Below are 19,222 nucleotides of genomic sequence, written 5' to 3'. Positions count from 1 at the left end.
TGAAGTTATCTTTTTTTTAACATTGCATTATTTATAATGTTATATTTCTAATAGGCAACTGATTATACCAAGGCGGTGAAGAATTTTTAAATAAAAAATAGATACGATTTTACCTTACATTTACAATCAAAAAAGGGAAAGGGGATGTCGAAAAGCCCTTACTTTTTGCTGAAGACAAAAAAGTTCTAGTTGTGGCTGGTATGTTTCTCAGACAATTATCTGTCTTCCAGTAATTGTAATGTGTAAATCAAGGAAAATGATAAAACTTACAATGACAGAGTAACTATTTCTTCATTTTTGATCATGTGTCCAACGAAAAATTAATATCCCGGTGAACTTTTTAACATGCTGTTTATTTCTGACATAGTCTGTTGTCCTTTAAATACCATGGACAATTACAGCACTATTACTGTCTAGACCACTGTGATAGTACAATGACATGAAAAAGAAAAGTAGACAGGCTAGGTCTGAATTGATGAGCCAGTGTTGGGAACCGCAATGTTTTATCTGTTTTACTCTAGGTCACAGGAATGACAAATCTGTATGACAACACGTACCACACCAAACTTTAGGTGCAAGTCATTATTTTAGAGTTATGACTTAACATGATCATTATTTGTAAATAATATGTTCTCTGGTTTTTTCTTGCTGAAGCTATTTTTTGTCCTGAAACTCCTGCCTTTGAAAAAGTGGCACCACCATTAATCTCTGTCCCAGCAACATTATAGGGTATATAAATTAATTAGTTGTAACAGATCTCTATCGACGCCCAGGCGTTTTGTGGACAAACATCATGGATGTTCAAAACATAAAGGGTCTAAACTGGGCGAAAAAATTGCCTGACTAGAAATTCGCGGGTAGGTTAAGGCAACTCCGAGTTTAATGACCGTCAAAATTATGATCAATTTAAAAACTGTTTATTTATATGTAAACAGCCAATTGTGCCTCACGTGAAATTCACGTGAAATGAGCTTCACGTGAATTTCACGTTAAGCTTCACGTGAAATACACGTGAATTTCACGTGAATTTCGCGTTAAGTGAATTTCACGTGAATTTGTTCACGTTAATTTCACGTGAATGTGTTTCACGTGAAATTAACGTGAAAATTTCACACATTTTTCACTAAAATTTCACGTGAAAACAGTTTCACGTGACATTCACGTGAAAAATTTCATGTGAATTTCACGTGAAATTGTTTTCACATGAATTATTTTTCTTTTCCAAAAGCATGTTCACTTTTCTATTATAATTTCTTGTTTTGCTTTTATAATTGCTTTCAATATGCATCCTTTTTTAAGTACTGTCAATATTCGGAAAAATTAGACTGTTTATCATATTATTAAGAATGACTACCATACTTAATTCATTATTGTGAAAGGAATATACAACATGAAACAAGATCAAATTGGTAGCATCAAATTTGCATTTATTTATTTGGGTTTTTAACAACAATATGCATCAATTAGTACGCAAAAGACAAATATTTCTTTTAAATTTATGAAATATATGATGTATGTTTATCATGAAAAAATAACTTTTGAAATAAAGATACATAATAAGCCTTTTTTTGAAACTATCATTTGTATACTTTTTAGTATTTTTTAAAAATATACAACAATAAATTATATGACTAATACAAGTATAACAAATACTAATATTTTATTGGCACAAACACACTTACAATAATAGGCAAAGGCCTAAGATATGTATAAACAGAATATTGTTTACATAGATATATCATTATATTTCCCATTCACATAAGAGGAAAAAATTTCTGATAGATAACAGAATTTTCATCAATTTTTAGCAAATAAACCCCATATCTCACTACAAAAGAACTGGTGTTACTATATAGTCAAAAAGTTTTTCTAAAAGTTTACACAGGTTTTCTAGTCCAATTGTCTTCTTGATCTTATAGTAAGCTTTTCTGGTCTTTTCCATGAGAACTGCTGTAGCAAAGTTATAAACAGTACATTACATATTAAAGTTAAACCAAATGACAATATTTTGACACAGTTTGAAGTAAATTTCCATTATAAGTAAATTAATTTATCAATACAAGATTTCACATTTGAATTAAATAAAAGAACTTTTGATTTTTCAATATTGACCTGTAATTTTGATTTAGAACAACATGTTTCAAGGGTGAACTGTTTCAAGAATATTTAAACAGTTATGTAAACCCATTTTTGCTTTCAGGTAGTAATACAATATCATCATCATATAATAAAGAGTTTACATGTATAACAATAATAGAAATACAAACCTATTTAACATGTATAAAAAGAACAGAAATACAAACCTATTTTATAACAAGAATAGAAATACAAACTTATTTAGATTAGAAAAGGTGCTTTATACACAATAAAGGCACACAAAACTGCTAATGCTATTCTATTGTAAAACTTTACAAGTGATAAGTGAACATTTCAAAGCAGAATGACTACAAATCAAAAATAACACTAGTTAGATAATTTTCCAAAAAATAAGGCAAGAATCTTTTGCTGTTGTCATATGTAAACATTACTGACAAAACTCATTGGTTTTCTTTGAAAAATGTCATTATAATGAGATTTTTGCTGTAGCAAATTTTTCTTTAATTTATCTATTTATTAATACAATGTTATTCCAATTGGTAAATTTTAAAAAAAAATCATTTACAAGACTTGGAATATTCATTTAAAAGTACCTAGCATTAATCTGCATTTGAACTAACTGTATCGATCTGCACCAACAATTATAATTGTAGCTTATCGGGTAGTTTGGAAATTCTAAATCTGTTAATAATGTAACCATTGTGATTGCTGTGCTTTAGAGATTTTTCATTGTGATTCTCTACAACTCTGCAGCCACCTCGTTTGCAGTCATGAATAACATGAACAACATGCCGAATGTGGCATGTTTTCTTAATGTGAGTCTCATTTGTTAACTGCACCACTTGGTTGCAACTTGTAAAGGAAATGTTGCACACTTTCAAAAAAGCTATCTCGTGTTCTGCTGTCTTGGTCTTTATACGTAGAAGCTTCTGAATCACTCCAATCCTGTCCTGAAACAAATATCGGAATATACATTACATACAATACCCTTAGTTCCTACATTATAACTACATTATTATATTTTTGTGATATGCTATTTCATTTGCTAATTTAAAAAGTTAACGCTTATATAAACCTTTTTTAATGATGTCACAATATCTCTGTTTAAAAAACATATCAACCTACATGATGTTATGTTTTGTTACATTTACATTTGGTACTGTTATTGCAGTTTATGATAAGAATCCGAGTTGGCCATAAAGCTCAATATAGCTATATGGTTTTCATTAAAAGTTGTATGTACAAAACCATTCTCCATTTGATGTAGACAATGTATCAACAAATAAAATCAATTTAATACTTTAAAAAACAAGAGGCCAATAGGCCTTAATGGTCACCTGAGTAGCATATAACCCATACCCAAACTTGTCTAGGAGTCTCATATATGCATTTAATTAAGTTTCATTATGAAGTAAAAAAAATTATAAATTTGTAATAACGGCCATCTCCCTGCCTGAAATATTCTTTCAAAAAGGACTATGAAACCTATAATTTTAGCGAAAAACTTAAAGATCATAATAGAGTGCATGACCTGATTTTAAAAAGTTGCAAGCCTCTGACAGAAAATAATAATCCCATATTTGTTAACTTTTAGGATAGGTTTTATGTGTATATGTTCTCATGGATAATCTACATGTAAAACAAGGTGGTTAGTATACATGTTTTATCTAAAACAACCTCCCATCCCCCATCCCCTGGGGGGCAGACAGAAGCTCTCCCTGTGGGCATTTAGACAAAAAACAAATAAACAGCTTTAAAAATCATCATGAGTTACTCACTTCTCCTGTGGTAGACCCATAAATTTCATAAATGAGATTCCTCTTATCATAGAGATGCTTCACACCAAAAATGGTAACGATTGGCCTTGTAGTTTTTAAGAAGAAGTTAAAAATGTAAAATTGTTAACCCACGACAGAAGTCATGCATGACGACGGACGAAAACAGATAGCAATACGTCACCTGAGTTTACTCAGGTGACCTAGAAATGAATTCATTATATTCATTATATCCATATTTGTTATATTATCTATACTTAATTAAAAGTTACCTTTACAGTTTCTGAATATAAGACAAAGCTTTGAATGCCTGCATAATCTCCTTCGCTTGTTATGCATCCTAGGCAGCTGTATAGTTTTGCATCTTTAGCAATATCAGTGTCAATGGCAACAGATATTGTGAGCAACTCCAACTCTTCCAGTAGATTGGGGTTACCCTGTTTAATGCAGATGAAGCAATATATAAAACCCTCAAAGACAAACAAAATTTCATTTTTAGAGTTAATACAATTCATTCCTTTAATTAAGACAGATTCATGTACATTAATTATTTTTTCATAAAATTTTCGTCAACCATCAGCTATTATGATGAAGAGTTTGGTATATATGCCTTCTTCAACTCTGATTTCGAGCCTAGCGGCTCTCATGCTGAATATACAGTGGCATTGGGCTAATAAGGAATGCGATATAAAAACTATGGCCAGGTAATAATCTATACATTTATTCTTAACCTATAATCATTAATTATATATGTACTTGCCATTGGTTTCCTTGAAGAAGTTCTGGTCACGTTCCGCAGCTCCCCAGCTTTAAAATTTTCATTTTGGTCAGGGACTCCAAGAAAAGACTTGATTTTCTTGTCATTTCCATATGACAGCACAAAACTGCTAGCTTGTTTCCTGCAAGATAATTTTTTTATCAGTTGTTTAGTCGATCAATATGCGGGGGAAAAAATGTATCTATCATGTAATAAATTTTTGATATTTACACTTCATTTCCATGAGCTAATGGTTTGACATAACTATACATAACAGATAAATATTGCTTGAACATATAACATTTCATTAGATTTAAATTGCGTATGGAACTGAAAAAAATTACTGATATTTACATAAATTAAACAATAAAATTGTTACCATGTATCATTCAAATGCAAGAAACCTCCAGACACCACATGTTTTGTCAATTCTGACTTTGCAAATTGGATGACCGTATCCCTTGACCTTTGATGGCCGTTCTGATGACGAATACTCTCTCTTATTGATTTGTGGTTTTTTTCAAACACGTCTTCAGTGAAATGAAGAGGATGCCCATGCCTTATTATGTCATCAGACTGCAATTATCAAACAAGATCAAACAATCTAACATTTAAGTACAAGCATGTATGATTTACCATATGGTAACTTACAAGATATAATATATGTGCCATGAATTTACATTATATATATATATCCGTCCTATTATCCTTTATTGAAAGTATTTTGCCACATTCATAGTTAACCATCTATATATATGCTTGAAATTAATGTGCCTTTCCTTGCAGTATTTAATATATGGTATATATGTTACATTCAGAATTGAGTCATTTATTAGTGATACTGTAAACACAAGTCAATTGGGAGCTATATTTTACATACTATATGAACACAGAAATGTGTCTTGCTTTTGCTGCCAAGTTGAGGAATGTTGTCTTTGATAAATGCAAGATAATCTTCAAATTCAGAACCAACTGACGTAACACCTTGATAAATGTGCTTGGATATCTGAAAATATACTGGTACATGAATCAAATAATACATATAATTCAACTGATTGAAGAGTGAAAATATGTTATTGTTTTGTGATTAAATTTTAGAATTTTAGTTTTAAAATCATAAGTATACATTTATGTTTTTTTTTAATGGCTATAATTCATTTCTCTATTACCAAAGCAAGCTTTCCAAGTGCTTCAACATATGGCATTTTCAACCCAGCGAATTCCATATTAAATGGAGCGACCTGAAGCTGTAAAAAGATTAACATCTATAAGTACATGAATAAACACCTAAAGAAATTGCTCATTGCCATGCATCACTTGTGTCTAAGAATAAGGAAAAGTTGTACTTTTGAACTTTTCATACTTACATAATGTTTATAATCCTTTCCTTGTCGACTGTCCAAAAACTTGAAAAAAGTGTCAGCATTGATGCGGTAGGAAAAGTCAGTTTGATCAACAGTTTCCAAATGTAAAGTCAAAAGTTGCATCTGGTGTTCACTTAGAGTTCTGACACAGTGCTTCAAAAGCAAATTAGGTCATTATATAGAATGTTATTTATGGATACTGGATCATGCAAAATTCTTTTTTCAGAGCATATATATTTGCTTAATCTTGCTCAGGTTGAAAAAGAATGCTTGTATGTAAGGGGTAATGAGATTCGAATTAAAAGTTTTATGCCAGCTGAAAAATTTCTTAGTTATAGGTCAAGGCAAAACTATATTATAACCACTATATACTGGTATATTAAGCAAGTGTGCACTGTATAATTTACTTCCATATTCTTGATATTAAAGATATCTTACCTGAATCAAGTGTTTTGCTAATCCAAGGTACAAGAAATGAAGAATTCCTACAGGTGCATCCCTATGAGGAGAGGGAAAATATATCGAAACCAATATATTGATGCATCACAACTTTATAATATAATCCTAATACTATCTTGTATCTAGAGAGAATTGTTGTTTAATAAAATCAATACCTGTGGGGATCAACATGCTGCCACAAGCAATTGTCGTAGAATTTGATACCGGTCTGCTTTTGTATCATTGTTCTTGCACTACCTTGAGCATGAATTTCAAGTCTCCTTAGTGTTTTCCTTGTTGCAGATGATGTTCGCAATGGCCATATTGTAAATGGGTCTGATTTGTCAGCCTGAAATGGATTTTATTAAAGTTGCAGTTATGTAATTTCATTTAAAGAATGATAAGAAACTGAAGGAAATTAAAAGCTTTTACAAATTCAAAATTTTCTTACCAAACATTTGGGACAAAACTTAATTGCTGCAGGTCCCATGTGATTTGAAACCAAACTCATCATCTGGTAGTCGGATATTATGGATGAAATTTCTGATGTTAGCGTTATTTCTTGCTTTAAAAAGGCGTCATAGCTGTCAACTCCTATTCTAAAAAAGTCAGATTTAAACACCTAATATATACATGTACGTGGACAAACTTCCATCGATGTTCAAATTATTGTATGTGTTCTTACGTCATACGTATTCTGCGCACATTTTTATGTCGTCACATACTGGCTTTAAAAGCTCCATCATTGCAACCTGTTCTGATGCTGCTAGAAATATCGAGTTCTTGTTCTTGTTTTTTTCCTCCAAAGGAAGACCAGCCAATTGAGCTTGTATCCCATGCAAAGGAGCCCATCTCCGGGACTGGTTTGCAGACAAATCATCCACAAATATATTAAGAGGAATTTTAATGATGGGTTTTCCTTTCCAGAGTGAAGATGTTGCAAAAAAATCCCTTTTCTCCTGAAAAAAAAAAATTATAATTTTCATTGCAATATAATTTTAAAAATTAATGCTGTTTTATTGACATTTAAGTTGTTGACATCTTGCAGTAAATGTGTTGTGAGGCTCACAATCATAATTTTTACAGATGAGATTGAGGTTTAACAAAAGACGTGGTAAAACAAAGAATAAAAAGAATATCTCACTTGATTTGGAATGGTAAATGATTTTTATCCAACTCGTTTCATGTTTTCTATCCCCTCGCCAAGGGTTGAGGTTAGAAAACAAACATCTTGTTGGATAAAAATTTGGGTCATATACCATTAAAAACCATGATAGATCACACACACACACACACACACACACACACACACACACACACACACATATATATATATATATATATATAATATGTAGATATTCAAATGCTTACCTCTTCTGACAGTAAATTGAAGTTCTCATATCCATCATTAACCTCTCTCAGGTACACATCAATTGGCTGAGATACTGTGTACTTAGAACATTTATCAATTGGGACACAGAGTGATTTGTTCATAATCACCAAACACCTTTAAAAAGTATAAAATTTAAAAATCAGAGCAAATAGTTCTACATGCAAAAAGATATTTCAAACCATATTAATATGCAAATGACAAATCTGGATAAACTAGAGGTACTTTGAGCAAGCTCGCAAATAATAACTTGATTACTTCTTGGATGCATCTCTTTCTTATAGTGACCTTGAACTTGACCTTGAACTTGCACAAATGATCAAAGCTCAAGGTCAAGACATAATAACCTTTGAGTCAAATTTTAGCTTCTAATCATTTTCCATAACAAGATATGGCCTAGACAGGAATTATGCATTTTTTTAACAATGACCTTAAACTGCTTTACTGACCCATGGTCAATTAAGTTAATGACACATCCTCAGGTCATAAGAACTCTGTATGTGTAGTAGGAGCTTCCAATGTTTCTCTACTTTGTTTGCGGGGGGCATGATAAAAAATTCTGAGCTTGGCACTTAATATTAATAGTCCAGTTACCTATTTTCTTCTTCATTAAACAAATCTTCAAAGTAGGGGTGATCACCCTTTCTGAGTTCCTCAACTTCAACACAGAGTTCACCATTTTCCTGTAAATAATTTGATATACCAAACAATTGATATAGAAATATGAACAAATCTACTACAGTTATTGCCGAGATCAAAGAGATACATTATGTGAGTCTGACAATATTATTGAATTATTTAATTACCTGGTCACATTCCTTTACCATGAACTGTCTAATTTTCCCCAACAGTGTTTTCTCTTTGTGGGAAAATTCAATAATCTCTCCCAAAATAAAATCCATTGTTTTGCTTTTGCCCCAATGGAATTTCATTTCCTTCCACTTTTCAGCAGAGCTTTGTGTTGTGATTTTATGAGTGCCGATTTTTAAGATATTTGGATATCTGGAACAAATACATGTTATATAAAAAAAATAATGTATATGTAATTTTAAGCTAAATAAATCAACCAACAAATCCCACAATTCACCAAAGAAATTTAATTTAAGTGAATACCTGTCTATTTTCTGTGCAGTGCTAGGATTTGCTATAAGCATTTGAAGCATCGCAGATGGTTTGACCATCCAATGGATATTCCCATTTTCATCTGTATTCTAATAATATACAAGGGAATAATACATCATATATATATTTAAGCATTGAATCATTATTTTTGAAAGACATTGTCTCATAACTGCAGCAGTGTGTGCATACAAATTGAGTAAAGCGCGTTAATACTTTTTTTAGTATTAAGTACCCATGGGACGAGCACATTTTTTAAAATGAATTACAGTTCTCAACTCAAGAAAAACATTTATTATTTTTAAACATTTCATTTCTTAAACACAAAAAATCTTTTTAAAAAATCATTTAAGAGTAAGTTACTCCCCTTGTTATTGCTACTGCTACTGCGCTACCTTTAACTTACACTAACATTCTATGAAAAGATATCTTGTCCTAAAATTAGAAAGCTTATGCAATTCTGAGAAAAGGTATGCCTCATATTGCCAATTCCATTGAGGTTTAAGAGAAATATGGCCATTTAAGTGAACCCACCATTTCCACTCTCCCCTATTTAACACAGATTCTTCCACTCTCCCCTATTTAACACAGATTCATAGGGCTCTCCTTCAAAAAAGCATATTTACTTAATCTGTTAGAGGTCAATTGTTCTACCTCCTTTAATAAGAAACCTTATTCAAATGCTTCATACATCTACATGATATTATCATGATAATAGCATCACATCACTTAGAAATATAACCCTTACATGTATACCCTCCCCCTATCTTTTGATTTTCATAAAAAGCAATAGTTTGAAATATTTTACGGTACCTAATATTATGAAACTTGTGGCAATTTCCTTGAGTTATTTCTCACAATATTTGGAATAATCATCATTGATGCTAAGAATTGCTCCTTTTTGGTCAATTGGATGATTTGTAGCATTTTTATTTAAAAATAGACATGCCGTCCTGCATGTGGTTTCTTGTTTCCATGAAAAAGGAAGCTAACAATCATATTTAGTGATTATCTTAATATCTATTCTGATTTCAGTCTCCTTTAATTAAACCATGCTAAAACAGTAAAACCTACAAGTGTGATGCCTGCCTTAAATTTAAAAAAAATCAAACACACCATGCAGGGTAGCTGGAAACCAATAAGAATTTCATGAAAAATGTTCAAACTTTGCATGCGGTTCTACATTTTTGATGCATATATACAATAAAAGGGTAAAGGCATGAGACACATATTTTTTTTTCAATGTGAAAGCCATGGGACATGTCAATTTTTTTAATGGATATTTTAATTTGTTCAGGTCCCATCATTGTGATAAATTTTGCCTGGTCCCTCAATACCCTGTGTGTGTTACAGTGTTATAACTGCAGTAGCTTTCCACACACTTTACATGCAATATATATATCTGTGTGTGTATGTCAAGAATATATATTATTTAAGAAATGAACTCAATGTCTACCCAAGTTATACTCGTATAACATGGGTTGGGGCAATTTACGCTTTATAATCCGCGAAGCGGATTATAAAAAAGCGTAAATTGCTCCAACCCAGGTTATACGAGTATAACTTGGGTAGACATTGAGTTCATTCCTTATAATTTAATTTTCTGGAATTTGCTGTACAAATTGAGTCCGTTTTACTTTTAAAAATGATATAAATCTGTTCAAAATTCAAACGTAACGTCAAGTGAATTAGTACGTTGGTGCATTGTGACGTGTCTTGTGACGTGCAAACCAGGTTATACAAATTTAACTAAATTTTTCTATCCAATCAAATGCCGCGTTACAATCAGAATTAAATTATGTATATATTATGTATGTTTTTCTACATGTACATGTACTTACTTGTATATGTTCATATAAAAAACCAGTTTTTTCTTAATTTTTCTTAAACAAATGGATTTAATAAATTATAATTTAAATTATAATAAAAATATTTACCTGTTGTATCATCTCATCCAGTTTAAGATTTTCTGTCCAAAATGACTTGATTTTAGCCAATGAAGGTACATTTTTTACACAACACTCTCTCAAAATATAGAGAATAAATGAGAGTGTTTCGTCACTCTGAAAATGAAGGGAAAAAGTGTTTTAAAACAAAATGTCCGATATAAATGTCAATATTGAACGAGAGAGAGAGGAGAGAGAGAGAGAGAGAGAGAGAGAGAGAGAGAGAGAGAATACTTACAACTCGGTGAGTTTTAGAGCTGTGTAAAACACTTAAAAGAAAATGCAACTTAGATTCGAATGGAAACCAGTCGGATGGCTCGGACTCTTGGTCGTTCGTAATCCTTGTATCGATTTCTTCATCATCGTCATCGTCCAAAACTTCGTGTTGCATTTGCTTTGAATTGTTTCCCTTTGTTTCATCAGAATCTGAAGTGACGCTGTGATCTTCAATATAATCACAACAAGATGGGCCATCGCTGTCTATAGCATAGTCTGTAGAATCAGAACTTGTCAGATCAACATCGGCCTGTGATCGCTGATCCTGATAAATATCGCTAACTGAGAGAGTTTCCTCGTGATTTGTTAAATCTAAACAATCTCTGTGTTTTTTTGTTTCACAGTGTCGCTTGTAGTTATTAAATCGGTCAGTGGAAAAATCGCAGCATTCACAAATGAAACGTTCTTTTTTCTTGAATTTTGTCCGATACATATTTGACAGCTCATCGACGTCAATCTACTCCTTGAAAAATATTAACCCTTATCTAAATATTTGAAACGTTTTAAAGAGTAAGATTCTCGTTGCACGAGATTTGCAGACGACAACTAGGTCAAGCAGACAATACTGTCAACATTAAGAAAGGGAGAGTGGAAGTGTCAAATTAAAGATATGTATGAGGTATGTATATACTATTTATAAAAAAAACATCAAAAAATTCATCAGCAGGATAATCAAATTCATAGTTTTAGCTGTTGTTTTACGCTGAAGGAATATGCATGCCTTTGTTTACTGCATAAGCTCCGCCCATAGGGAAAATCCAAGTTAAAAATAAACGATATATATAGGATCTATTAATTTATCAAAAAGCAATAGTGAAAAACACCCATACTCAATTTAGTATTTTCAACACACACGTAAAACTTATTACTACTGAACATATATTTGGTTTTAAGTATATTATCAAAATTATAGGATAGCCAGAAAACAATAGAGAACAGCGAGACAATGTTTTCGGACTCGGAGCCCCCGAGCCCAAGACTATTAAGCAGACATTCGGGTGCCTCAAATTCCTGCCATGGCTGTGTTGAAAACACAAAACTTCTGAAACAAGTCTGTATGTATATATATTTATATTAAAAAAGAATTACGGATAATTTTTCTCTCTCTCTCTCTCTCTCTCTCTCTCTCTCTCTCTCTCTCTCTCTCTCTCTCTCTCTCTCTGTGTCTGTACGTGCGCATAACTCTAAATATTTCATTCATCATGCATGGAAAATATCTCCTTTTTTCTGAAAATAGTTTGATTCAAAATTGTTGTTTTCAATGAATTTGATTTGTTTTTTTAATTTATTATAGTACAGGAATTAAAAGAACTAAAAGAGGAACTGTCTAAGAACACAAATAAGCAAAGTCCAAACACTACTGGATTTACTGTAGAGAAATCACCCATAGAGGTATCTCTCTCTCTCTCTCTCTCTCTCTCTGTTTTTCTCTCTCTCTCTCATATAGTCTATGATCAAAACAAATTGAATTAATAATTTCTTCATACTCATTATTTATCAAAGGCCCCTCTTGTTGAACACCTGAAGAAAAAGTTCCCTATCATGCTATTCCCAGTCAATCCAGACACAGAATTAAAAGTAAGTTAATGAAAAGTAAATTAAGCAGGCAATTATATTAAGTAATCAGCTGATAGGCATGTCTGATAAATAACACAAATTATCAATTTCTATGAAATGTATTAGTTAATTATTGTTTTATTTGTGCATGAATAAATTACTTAAAGTGAGTACTCTGCACTACATTTACTATAATCTTTATTACTACAGGCTAAAGTGACAGTACTTCTTCAAAAGAACGGGGTAACCGCTGATCTTCCTGTAGTTCTCAGAAGTGTTCGAAAGTATGCGGCAAGAAAGTTCGTTGACTTCAGGGCACAGACCAAATCCAAGGTCAACATTTAAATTTATTTTACATCATTTTAGTTTTTAGCCCATATTGAATAAATGCAAAAGGGATCACTTTTATGAACAAAATTTGAATTCTTAAGGGTTCACAAATTTGTTCAGACAAATGGCCACATTCCAAGGAATGATAATCATAATAAGAAACAGTGATGTTGTGGATCATCTGCAATAAAAATATAATTAGTAATGAAGACATGTTATAAAAGTGTGTTATGCTTGTATTTCTGTAGAACCATAAGCTTGTATAGTAATGATTATGATGTCATGAATATGATGTCTAAGCTGCTGAGAAGTTCACACAAACAAATTGGCTTGATGGTGTGTTGTAAGACATTTTCATAAATAGATTTGGTTTTTTTTAGTTGCTTTCAGAAAAATTAGATGTGGGGGCAATGCAGTTGGCAGAACTGGCCAGGACCATCTTTTCCAAGTTCACAGATGCTGGGAACTTGGAAATTATCAAGATGACCATCATTTTGGTAATTATTATTTATTTATGTTATTTACTATATACACTGTATTAATATATGTCTGATCACCAAAATTGCTGTACCTTGATCAAATTGACTACGACATCCAACATTAAAATGCATGAACCAAAAAACACAATGTATGTATACTTGTTAAATATATTGATTTTTAAAAATCTATTTTCAGCGCTCCTTCTGCCATGAGAAGAAGCTCCTTAAAAAACTCAGAGGTCGGGAACCAGTCTCCTTGGATTTCTGGGTTGAATTGAAAGAGCACAAGGAAAGGATAGACTCAGATGAAGATCCTCTTAAATGGGAGAAACTCCAAGCCCGAGAGGAAAAGCGGATTGAGAGATATGAGAAGCTTTAGATGTATGTACAATACACAGTACAAAATATTACATCCTGTTTCATGATTATGATATCATATTAGTATCTTGATATATATTATAATTATCCGTTTGAATTTTAGGTGCACGAGGTTGACTTTGAGAGTGAAGATGATCATGACTGAGAGTGAAGGAGAACAATTTTTTATTAAATTTTACGTAGGAAAAATAAAATTTATACATATAAGATGACATTTGTTTTTTGTTTTGATTATACATTTTGATGGGATGTAAAATGCTTTCTTTAACCATGATAAAATTGAAACCAAATTAATTAATTTTTTTACAAAGAAATCATTGGAGAGGCTAAAAAAAATTCTAAGGTATGAAAAGCATGCCGGTGCATGTGTACTAGCTTACATATGTGAAATTCACGTGAATTTCACGTGAAATTCACGTTATTTTCACGTGAATTTCACGTGTAGAATTTCACGTGAAATTCGTGTGAGTGCTCTTTTCACGTGAAATTCACGTGAAGAATTTCACGTGAAATTCACGTGAAATTAACGTGAATTTCACGTGAGGCACAATTGCCTGTGTTATGCATTTGACAGTTAACTTAAACTAAAATGGAATTGAAAGAATAGAAATTGGTCTGTGTACTCATATTAGCATTATCAGTTTTAAAAAATAAAGCAGTTATTATTTATAGATAATGGACGGTGAAATAGATTCATCCAATATTTTCTATCATAGAAAAACATACATGAGTTATGATTTTTTTCTTAGCGGGGGGTATCAATTGTGAGCTTGCTCACAGTACCTCTAGTTATTATTTATTATTCCTTTTATTATTTCTGCCTCGTATCTCAAAAAGTATTCAACTGATTTGAACAAAACTGATGAGGCTAAGAGGTTATGTAAATTTGTAGTGCCTCAAAGCTATATATTTATAAGAATGTTAACATATTTGAAGTTGACGTACTTCCGTTTTAACGGTACGTCAGTTTTAAAACTAAGACAAGCCAATTTGTTCATGATATTTTTGTAAACTGTTGAAGAGAGACTGGAATTTTTTTTTAATTTATCATGTATTTCAGAGTTAAGTCTGAAATTTATAACATCTGTAACTTACGTTCTAAACCGAAAAGATTTCAGATTATTTTGACCAAATGCATTTCGTAGACTGTATCATGATGAAAACTGAAATCCCTTTTAAAATCGGCAGAAACATGTCAGAGATATTGAGGTCTAACAATACATTTTTCCGGCAATTCGATTTCCCAGTGTTTGGCTTAAAAATAAGTAATTTGTTAAGTTGCTCCGGTAATATTGTAACTGTACCAGATATAATCAATCGCAACTTCTCGGACCTTTCTGGCATGCTCGTGAAACACTTCGAATGTATTACATAACCAGATGTTAGAATTTTATACAAAATTGAGACGCTTCCCATGAAAATGAATATCGGCTAGACAGCATTGTATGTCGTTTTTGTGGTATATTTTAGGGTATATCATTGACTTTAATGAACTCACATTTCAACAGATCGTACAATGTGTTAAATTTATATCAATTTTTATAAAAAGGGAGGTTGTCATGGGCGCCTTGGTAATACATACCAAGGGTTTTACCGAGCTTGCCGGAAACTCCCGAGAAGTTGCGATTGAGAATTTGATTTTTGATAAGTCGTACCAGGAAATATTCGAATATATATGAAGATCTTTGAGAAGTTTTTTTTGGCACAACTTTGTTTACAGAACGAGCTTTCCAATTCGTTTGATGATATTACTTACGTTTGCACTATACTCGGGTCATTGTGTAGAACATTTAATTTTAGAATTGTATTTGGAACATGAAGACCCACTCGTTGCATTGTATACATAACAATCCTCCAAATTCGTTTGATAATGCACTATACTCGGGTCATTGTGTAGGCCCGTGGGCCTTTTGTTTGAATTGATGGCTTGATCAAACAATGAAGAGCTCAACTATTTCCACTTTAACTCCCATTTATGCTGTTTAGGTGTTTTAAAAATATATATCTCTACGTGCAGTTTTATTTTGTGCTTGAATCTCAATATTTTACAATGAATTTACTAGTGGGGAAAAGCTCCATCAGCAATTTACAATAAAAGAGTTATATTAATACAACGTAGAAGCCACAGTAACAAAGATAGTTATACACAAATGTGAATTTAAAAAATTTCACTATGCTTCTTCATTTTATTGAATATCACTGTAACAGTTGATGATATAAAGAGTGTTGTTCTTTAACAATATATAAGTTGTCAAAGTAGAGTTTGATAAAACATAGAATGAAAATTTTTGAAATGTTTATTAATTCATAGTTTTGTAATAAAGTGTAACATTTTGTCACTGATTGACAGGTACGACTAATTATTGCTAACATTTCTTGTTTATTTTTTTTAGGATGAGGTCAAAACGAATGTCAGCTGCACAGAGAGCAGCAAAGGCAAAAGAAAAAAGGAAGTCGAAATCTGAGAACCTCCCGAGTTTAGAGGGTGACTCGTTAAAAAACCCTGGCAACTCATGTTCCTTGCCAGGAACTACGGCCAAAACTAACGATGTTAGTGGCCAGAGGCTTGTCAAATCCTCTTTAAAAAAGCTTGACACAGAAACAAGAACAAAAACAAAAACTGATACAAAAACAAGAACTGAAACAAGAACAAAAACAAGAACTGAAACAAGAACAAAAACAAGAACTGAAACAAGAACAAAACTGAACAATGAAACAAGAACAAAACTGAACAATGAAACGAGAGCAAAACTGAACAATGAAACAAGAGCAAAACTGAACAAAGAAACTGAAACGAGAGCAAAACCGAGCAAAGAAACTGAAACGAAAACAAACCAGGGCATTGAAACTGAAACAAGAACACAACTGAGCAATGAAGCAGAAACTAGAACAAAAGTGAAAAGTAAAAAAGAAACCAAACTGAAAAATGAAACAGAAACAAGAATTAGAGTGATCAATGAAAAGAAAAATAAACTGAGCAATGAAACAGAAACGAGAACAAAACCAGAAACGAAAAAAAAGCTGAGCAATAAAACTGTAACGAACCTGAGCAAAAAGAAAGAAACAAAACTAAGCGATGAAAAAGAAATGGATATAAAACTGAAAAACAAAAATGAAACCAAACTGAGTCAAGAAAAAGATATCGGGACAAAAACAAAACAGAACAGTGAAAAAGAAATAAAAACAATATTTAAAACTCAGAGAAAACATACCAATAAATCCAAACAGAAAATCAAAATGGAGGAAACATATCATGAAACAGCACCACGCAAAGTTTATCACTATGATGAAATCAAAGCAGGGGAAATGGAAAGTGACTTCAACATGTCAAACAAGCGCAAAATAACTCGAACGGGTGACAAAGAAAGGATTGGCGAGATTACTGATGCAACTAAGAAAAGACGTGTTTCAATTTCAACCGACATACAAAATCAAATTGAACGCAAACTTCGCCAATTATCAGAGCCAGGCTGTGGACAAAGGGAAGTAAGATTAATTGATGTTTTGAAACAAAAACCAAAAACTAAAGTCGCCAGGGACACAGAAAAACAAAAAGAAGAGGATAAAGAAGTGTATGTGTTTGACAGTGAACAAAACGAATTTAATTTCTGTCCACTTTCGCCTGCCACAAAAGAACGGTTGCAAAAACGAACAAACTCATTCGTCGTTGGAGATGAATTGAAAGAACAATCTACATCAAATTACAGAGTGCTTACATTTCCTTCGAGAACAAGAGCTATCATAGGGGACGGTAATTGTTTCTTTAGAGCGCTCTCGTTTGCAATCTTTGGTGAAGAATGCCATCATTTTAAGATTAGAAGCATAATTGTGAATCATCTTTTGAAAAATGATGATATATTTTTTAGTTTTTTAAGATCAGGATATCAATCAGTCTGCAATTATGTTCTGAAAAAAGGAATGTTAAAAAATGGTACCTGGGCTACCGAAGTTGAAATGTTTGCTGCAGCACATTTGCTACAAACTGACATTTTTGTTTATGACGATAATAGCAAATCTTGGTCAAGATATTCAGGAAAACAAGCAAATCGCAGATTAAGTGTTGAAACAGAAAGTATTTATCTTAAACATTGTTACAGGGCACATTACGAAGTTGTATTGTCAGTGGAAGAGCAAAATAAAGACCTTCATTTAGCACCGAAAACAGCCAAGACAATTACAAAGGAAGTATCTACAGAAAACGAGACTTTTTATTACCAATGTGCAAGTGTTGACAATGTAATGGAAGAGCTCCAGCAAAGCACCACACGTGAAGCTAGATATCAGAAAAAAATTCTTCAAGGCAGCTGTCATCAAGGACATCCCAAGTTCGGTGCATCTGCAGGAAAACAATGTGTTTTGAACAGTTTAGCTTCCTTGATGTATAACAAAGTGAAACAGTCCAGAGACTGGGATGTTAATGATATGAATATTGTTTTGAATACTGGAAATGAATTGTATAAGTATTTGGCAGGCAGTTCTACAATGCACAATGATTATGTTTTAGTTACAGAAATTCCTAGACAAATTGAATGCTTCAATAAAGAATATTCATTTGAATTTGCTGATTCATTGTATGGTTTGATAAATCCTGGGAATTGTGTGCATGATTCTGGTTTTCAAAGCTATACAGTGCAAGAAGCATTGGATATTGCTCTTGTCGAATCTGATGGCGCATTTGTTACATTCAAAGGTAATACCTACATTATTCTGAAGGACAGAAATTCCTTTTATGTTTTTGATCCTCACGCTAGAGATATGAATGGTAAAGTGTCGGGATGTGGATCTAGTATACTTCTTGAGTTTCACACAACAGAAGAGCTTAGTTCGCACTGTACAGAGTTGGCAAATTCTATGAAAGCCACTAGGTTAGAACAGTTTGAAATCACGGGGGTAAAAGTTAAGAATTCGTATTTATGCCAAATTGAAACTTCCACCACTGAACCCGGTAATCAGATAGAAATAAATGAATTAGAACAAACAAATTCAGAAAACGACCGAAAGCTGTCGATTGAAAACACAGATTTTCAAGATTATATCCCGAGCAATACACTCAACCGGAATGAAATTGCTGACTCGTTGAAATCGAAAAGAAAAAGAAAGAGTACTGAAACCCGGAATTTATACAGAAAGAAAAGAGCAAAATTTGCCAATTGCAATGATTTTGATTGTAATGATAAGATAGATAAAAGAAAAGATCAACAAAGAATGTATGCAACAAAAAGATACACCCTAGATGAAAAATACAAACAGAAAAAGATCGATGCATCACAGCAAAAATATAAAACAAGTGAACAGCTTCGAGAGAGTTTTAAATTG

The 19,222-nt window shown here is 32.3% G+C and overlaps 2 protein-coding genes across 2 annotated transcripts; one reads left to right on the top strand and one right to left on the bottom strand.

Annotated features, from left to right (window-relative positions):
- Positions 1-1,208: 1,208 nt before the first annotated feature.
- On the bottom strand, positions 1,209-11,595 carry LOC117687027 (uncharacterized). The gene is made up of 17 exons (XM_066082683.1): positions 11,125-11,595; positions 10,878-11,003; positions 8,935-9,032; positions 8,628-8,823; positions 8,416-8,504; positions 7,803-7,938; positions 7,137-7,390; positions 6,883-7,030; positions 6,608-6,780; positions 6,432-6,492; positions 5,997-6,146; positions 5,799-5,876; positions 5,510-5,635; positions 5,009-5,205; positions 4,633-4,771; positions 4,145-4,309; positions 1,209-3,047 (listed from the first exon to the last, which is right to left on the bottom strand). Exons 1-17 carry the CDS (start codon positions 11,593-11,595, stop codon positions 2,739-2,741), a joined length of 2,916 nt encoding a protein of 971 aa, XP_065938755.1. The 3' UTR covers positions 1,209-2,738.
- A 58-nt stretch (positions 11,596-11,653) lies between these two features.
- LOC105320447 (uncharacterized) lies at positions 11,654-14,120 on the top strand. Its single transcript, XM_034457591.2, has 8 exons — positions 11,654-11,781; positions 12,076-12,217; positions 12,457-12,554; positions 12,666-12,740; positions 12,930-13,052; positions 13,430-13,546; positions 13,725-13,909; positions 14,010-14,120. Exons 1-7 carry the CDS (start codon positions 11,773-11,775, stop codon positions 13,905-13,907), a joined length of 747 nt encoding a protein of 248 aa, XP_034313482.1. The 5' UTR covers positions 11,654-11,772; the 3' UTR covers positions 13,908-13,909; positions 14,010-14,120.
- The last annotated feature ends 5,102 nt before the right edge of the window (positions 14,121-19,222 follow it).

This window comes from Magallana gigas, chromosome 4, assembly GCF_963853765.1.
Source record: "Magallana gigas chromosome 4, xbMagGiga1.1, whole genome shotgun sequence".
Taxonomy (NCBI): domain Eukaryota; kingdom Metazoa; phylum Mollusca; class Bivalvia; order Ostreida; family Ostreidae; genus Magallana; species Magallana gigas.
This window is presented reverse-complemented; position numbering and strand designations above follow the sequence as displayed.

Excerpts from the sequence above, each read along its gene's own strand:
- LOC117687027 (XM_066082683.1), bottom strand. The coding sequence starts at position 11,595 with ATGTATCGGACAAAATTCAAGAAAAAAGAACGTTTCATTTGTGAATGC. Across the intron at positions 6,781-6,882 it reads AGTTTTGTCCCAAATGTTTG|GCTGACAAATCAGACCCATT; the intron begins GTAAGAAAATTT and ends AATCCATTTCAG. Across the intron at positions 4,772-5,008 it reads TTGCATTTGAATGATACATG|GAAACAAGCTAGCAGTTTTG; the intron begins GTAACAATTTTA and ends ATTATCTTGCAG.
- LOC105320447 (XM_034457591.2), top strand. Across the intron at positions 12,555-12,665 it reads TAGAGAAATCACCCATAGAG|GCCCCTCTTGTTGAACACCT; the intron begins GTATCTCTCTCT and ends TATTTATCAAAG. Across the intron at positions 12,741-12,929 it reads ATCCAGACACAGAATTAAAA|GCTAAAGTGACAGTACTTCT; the intron begins GTAAGTTAATGA and ends TTATTACTACAG.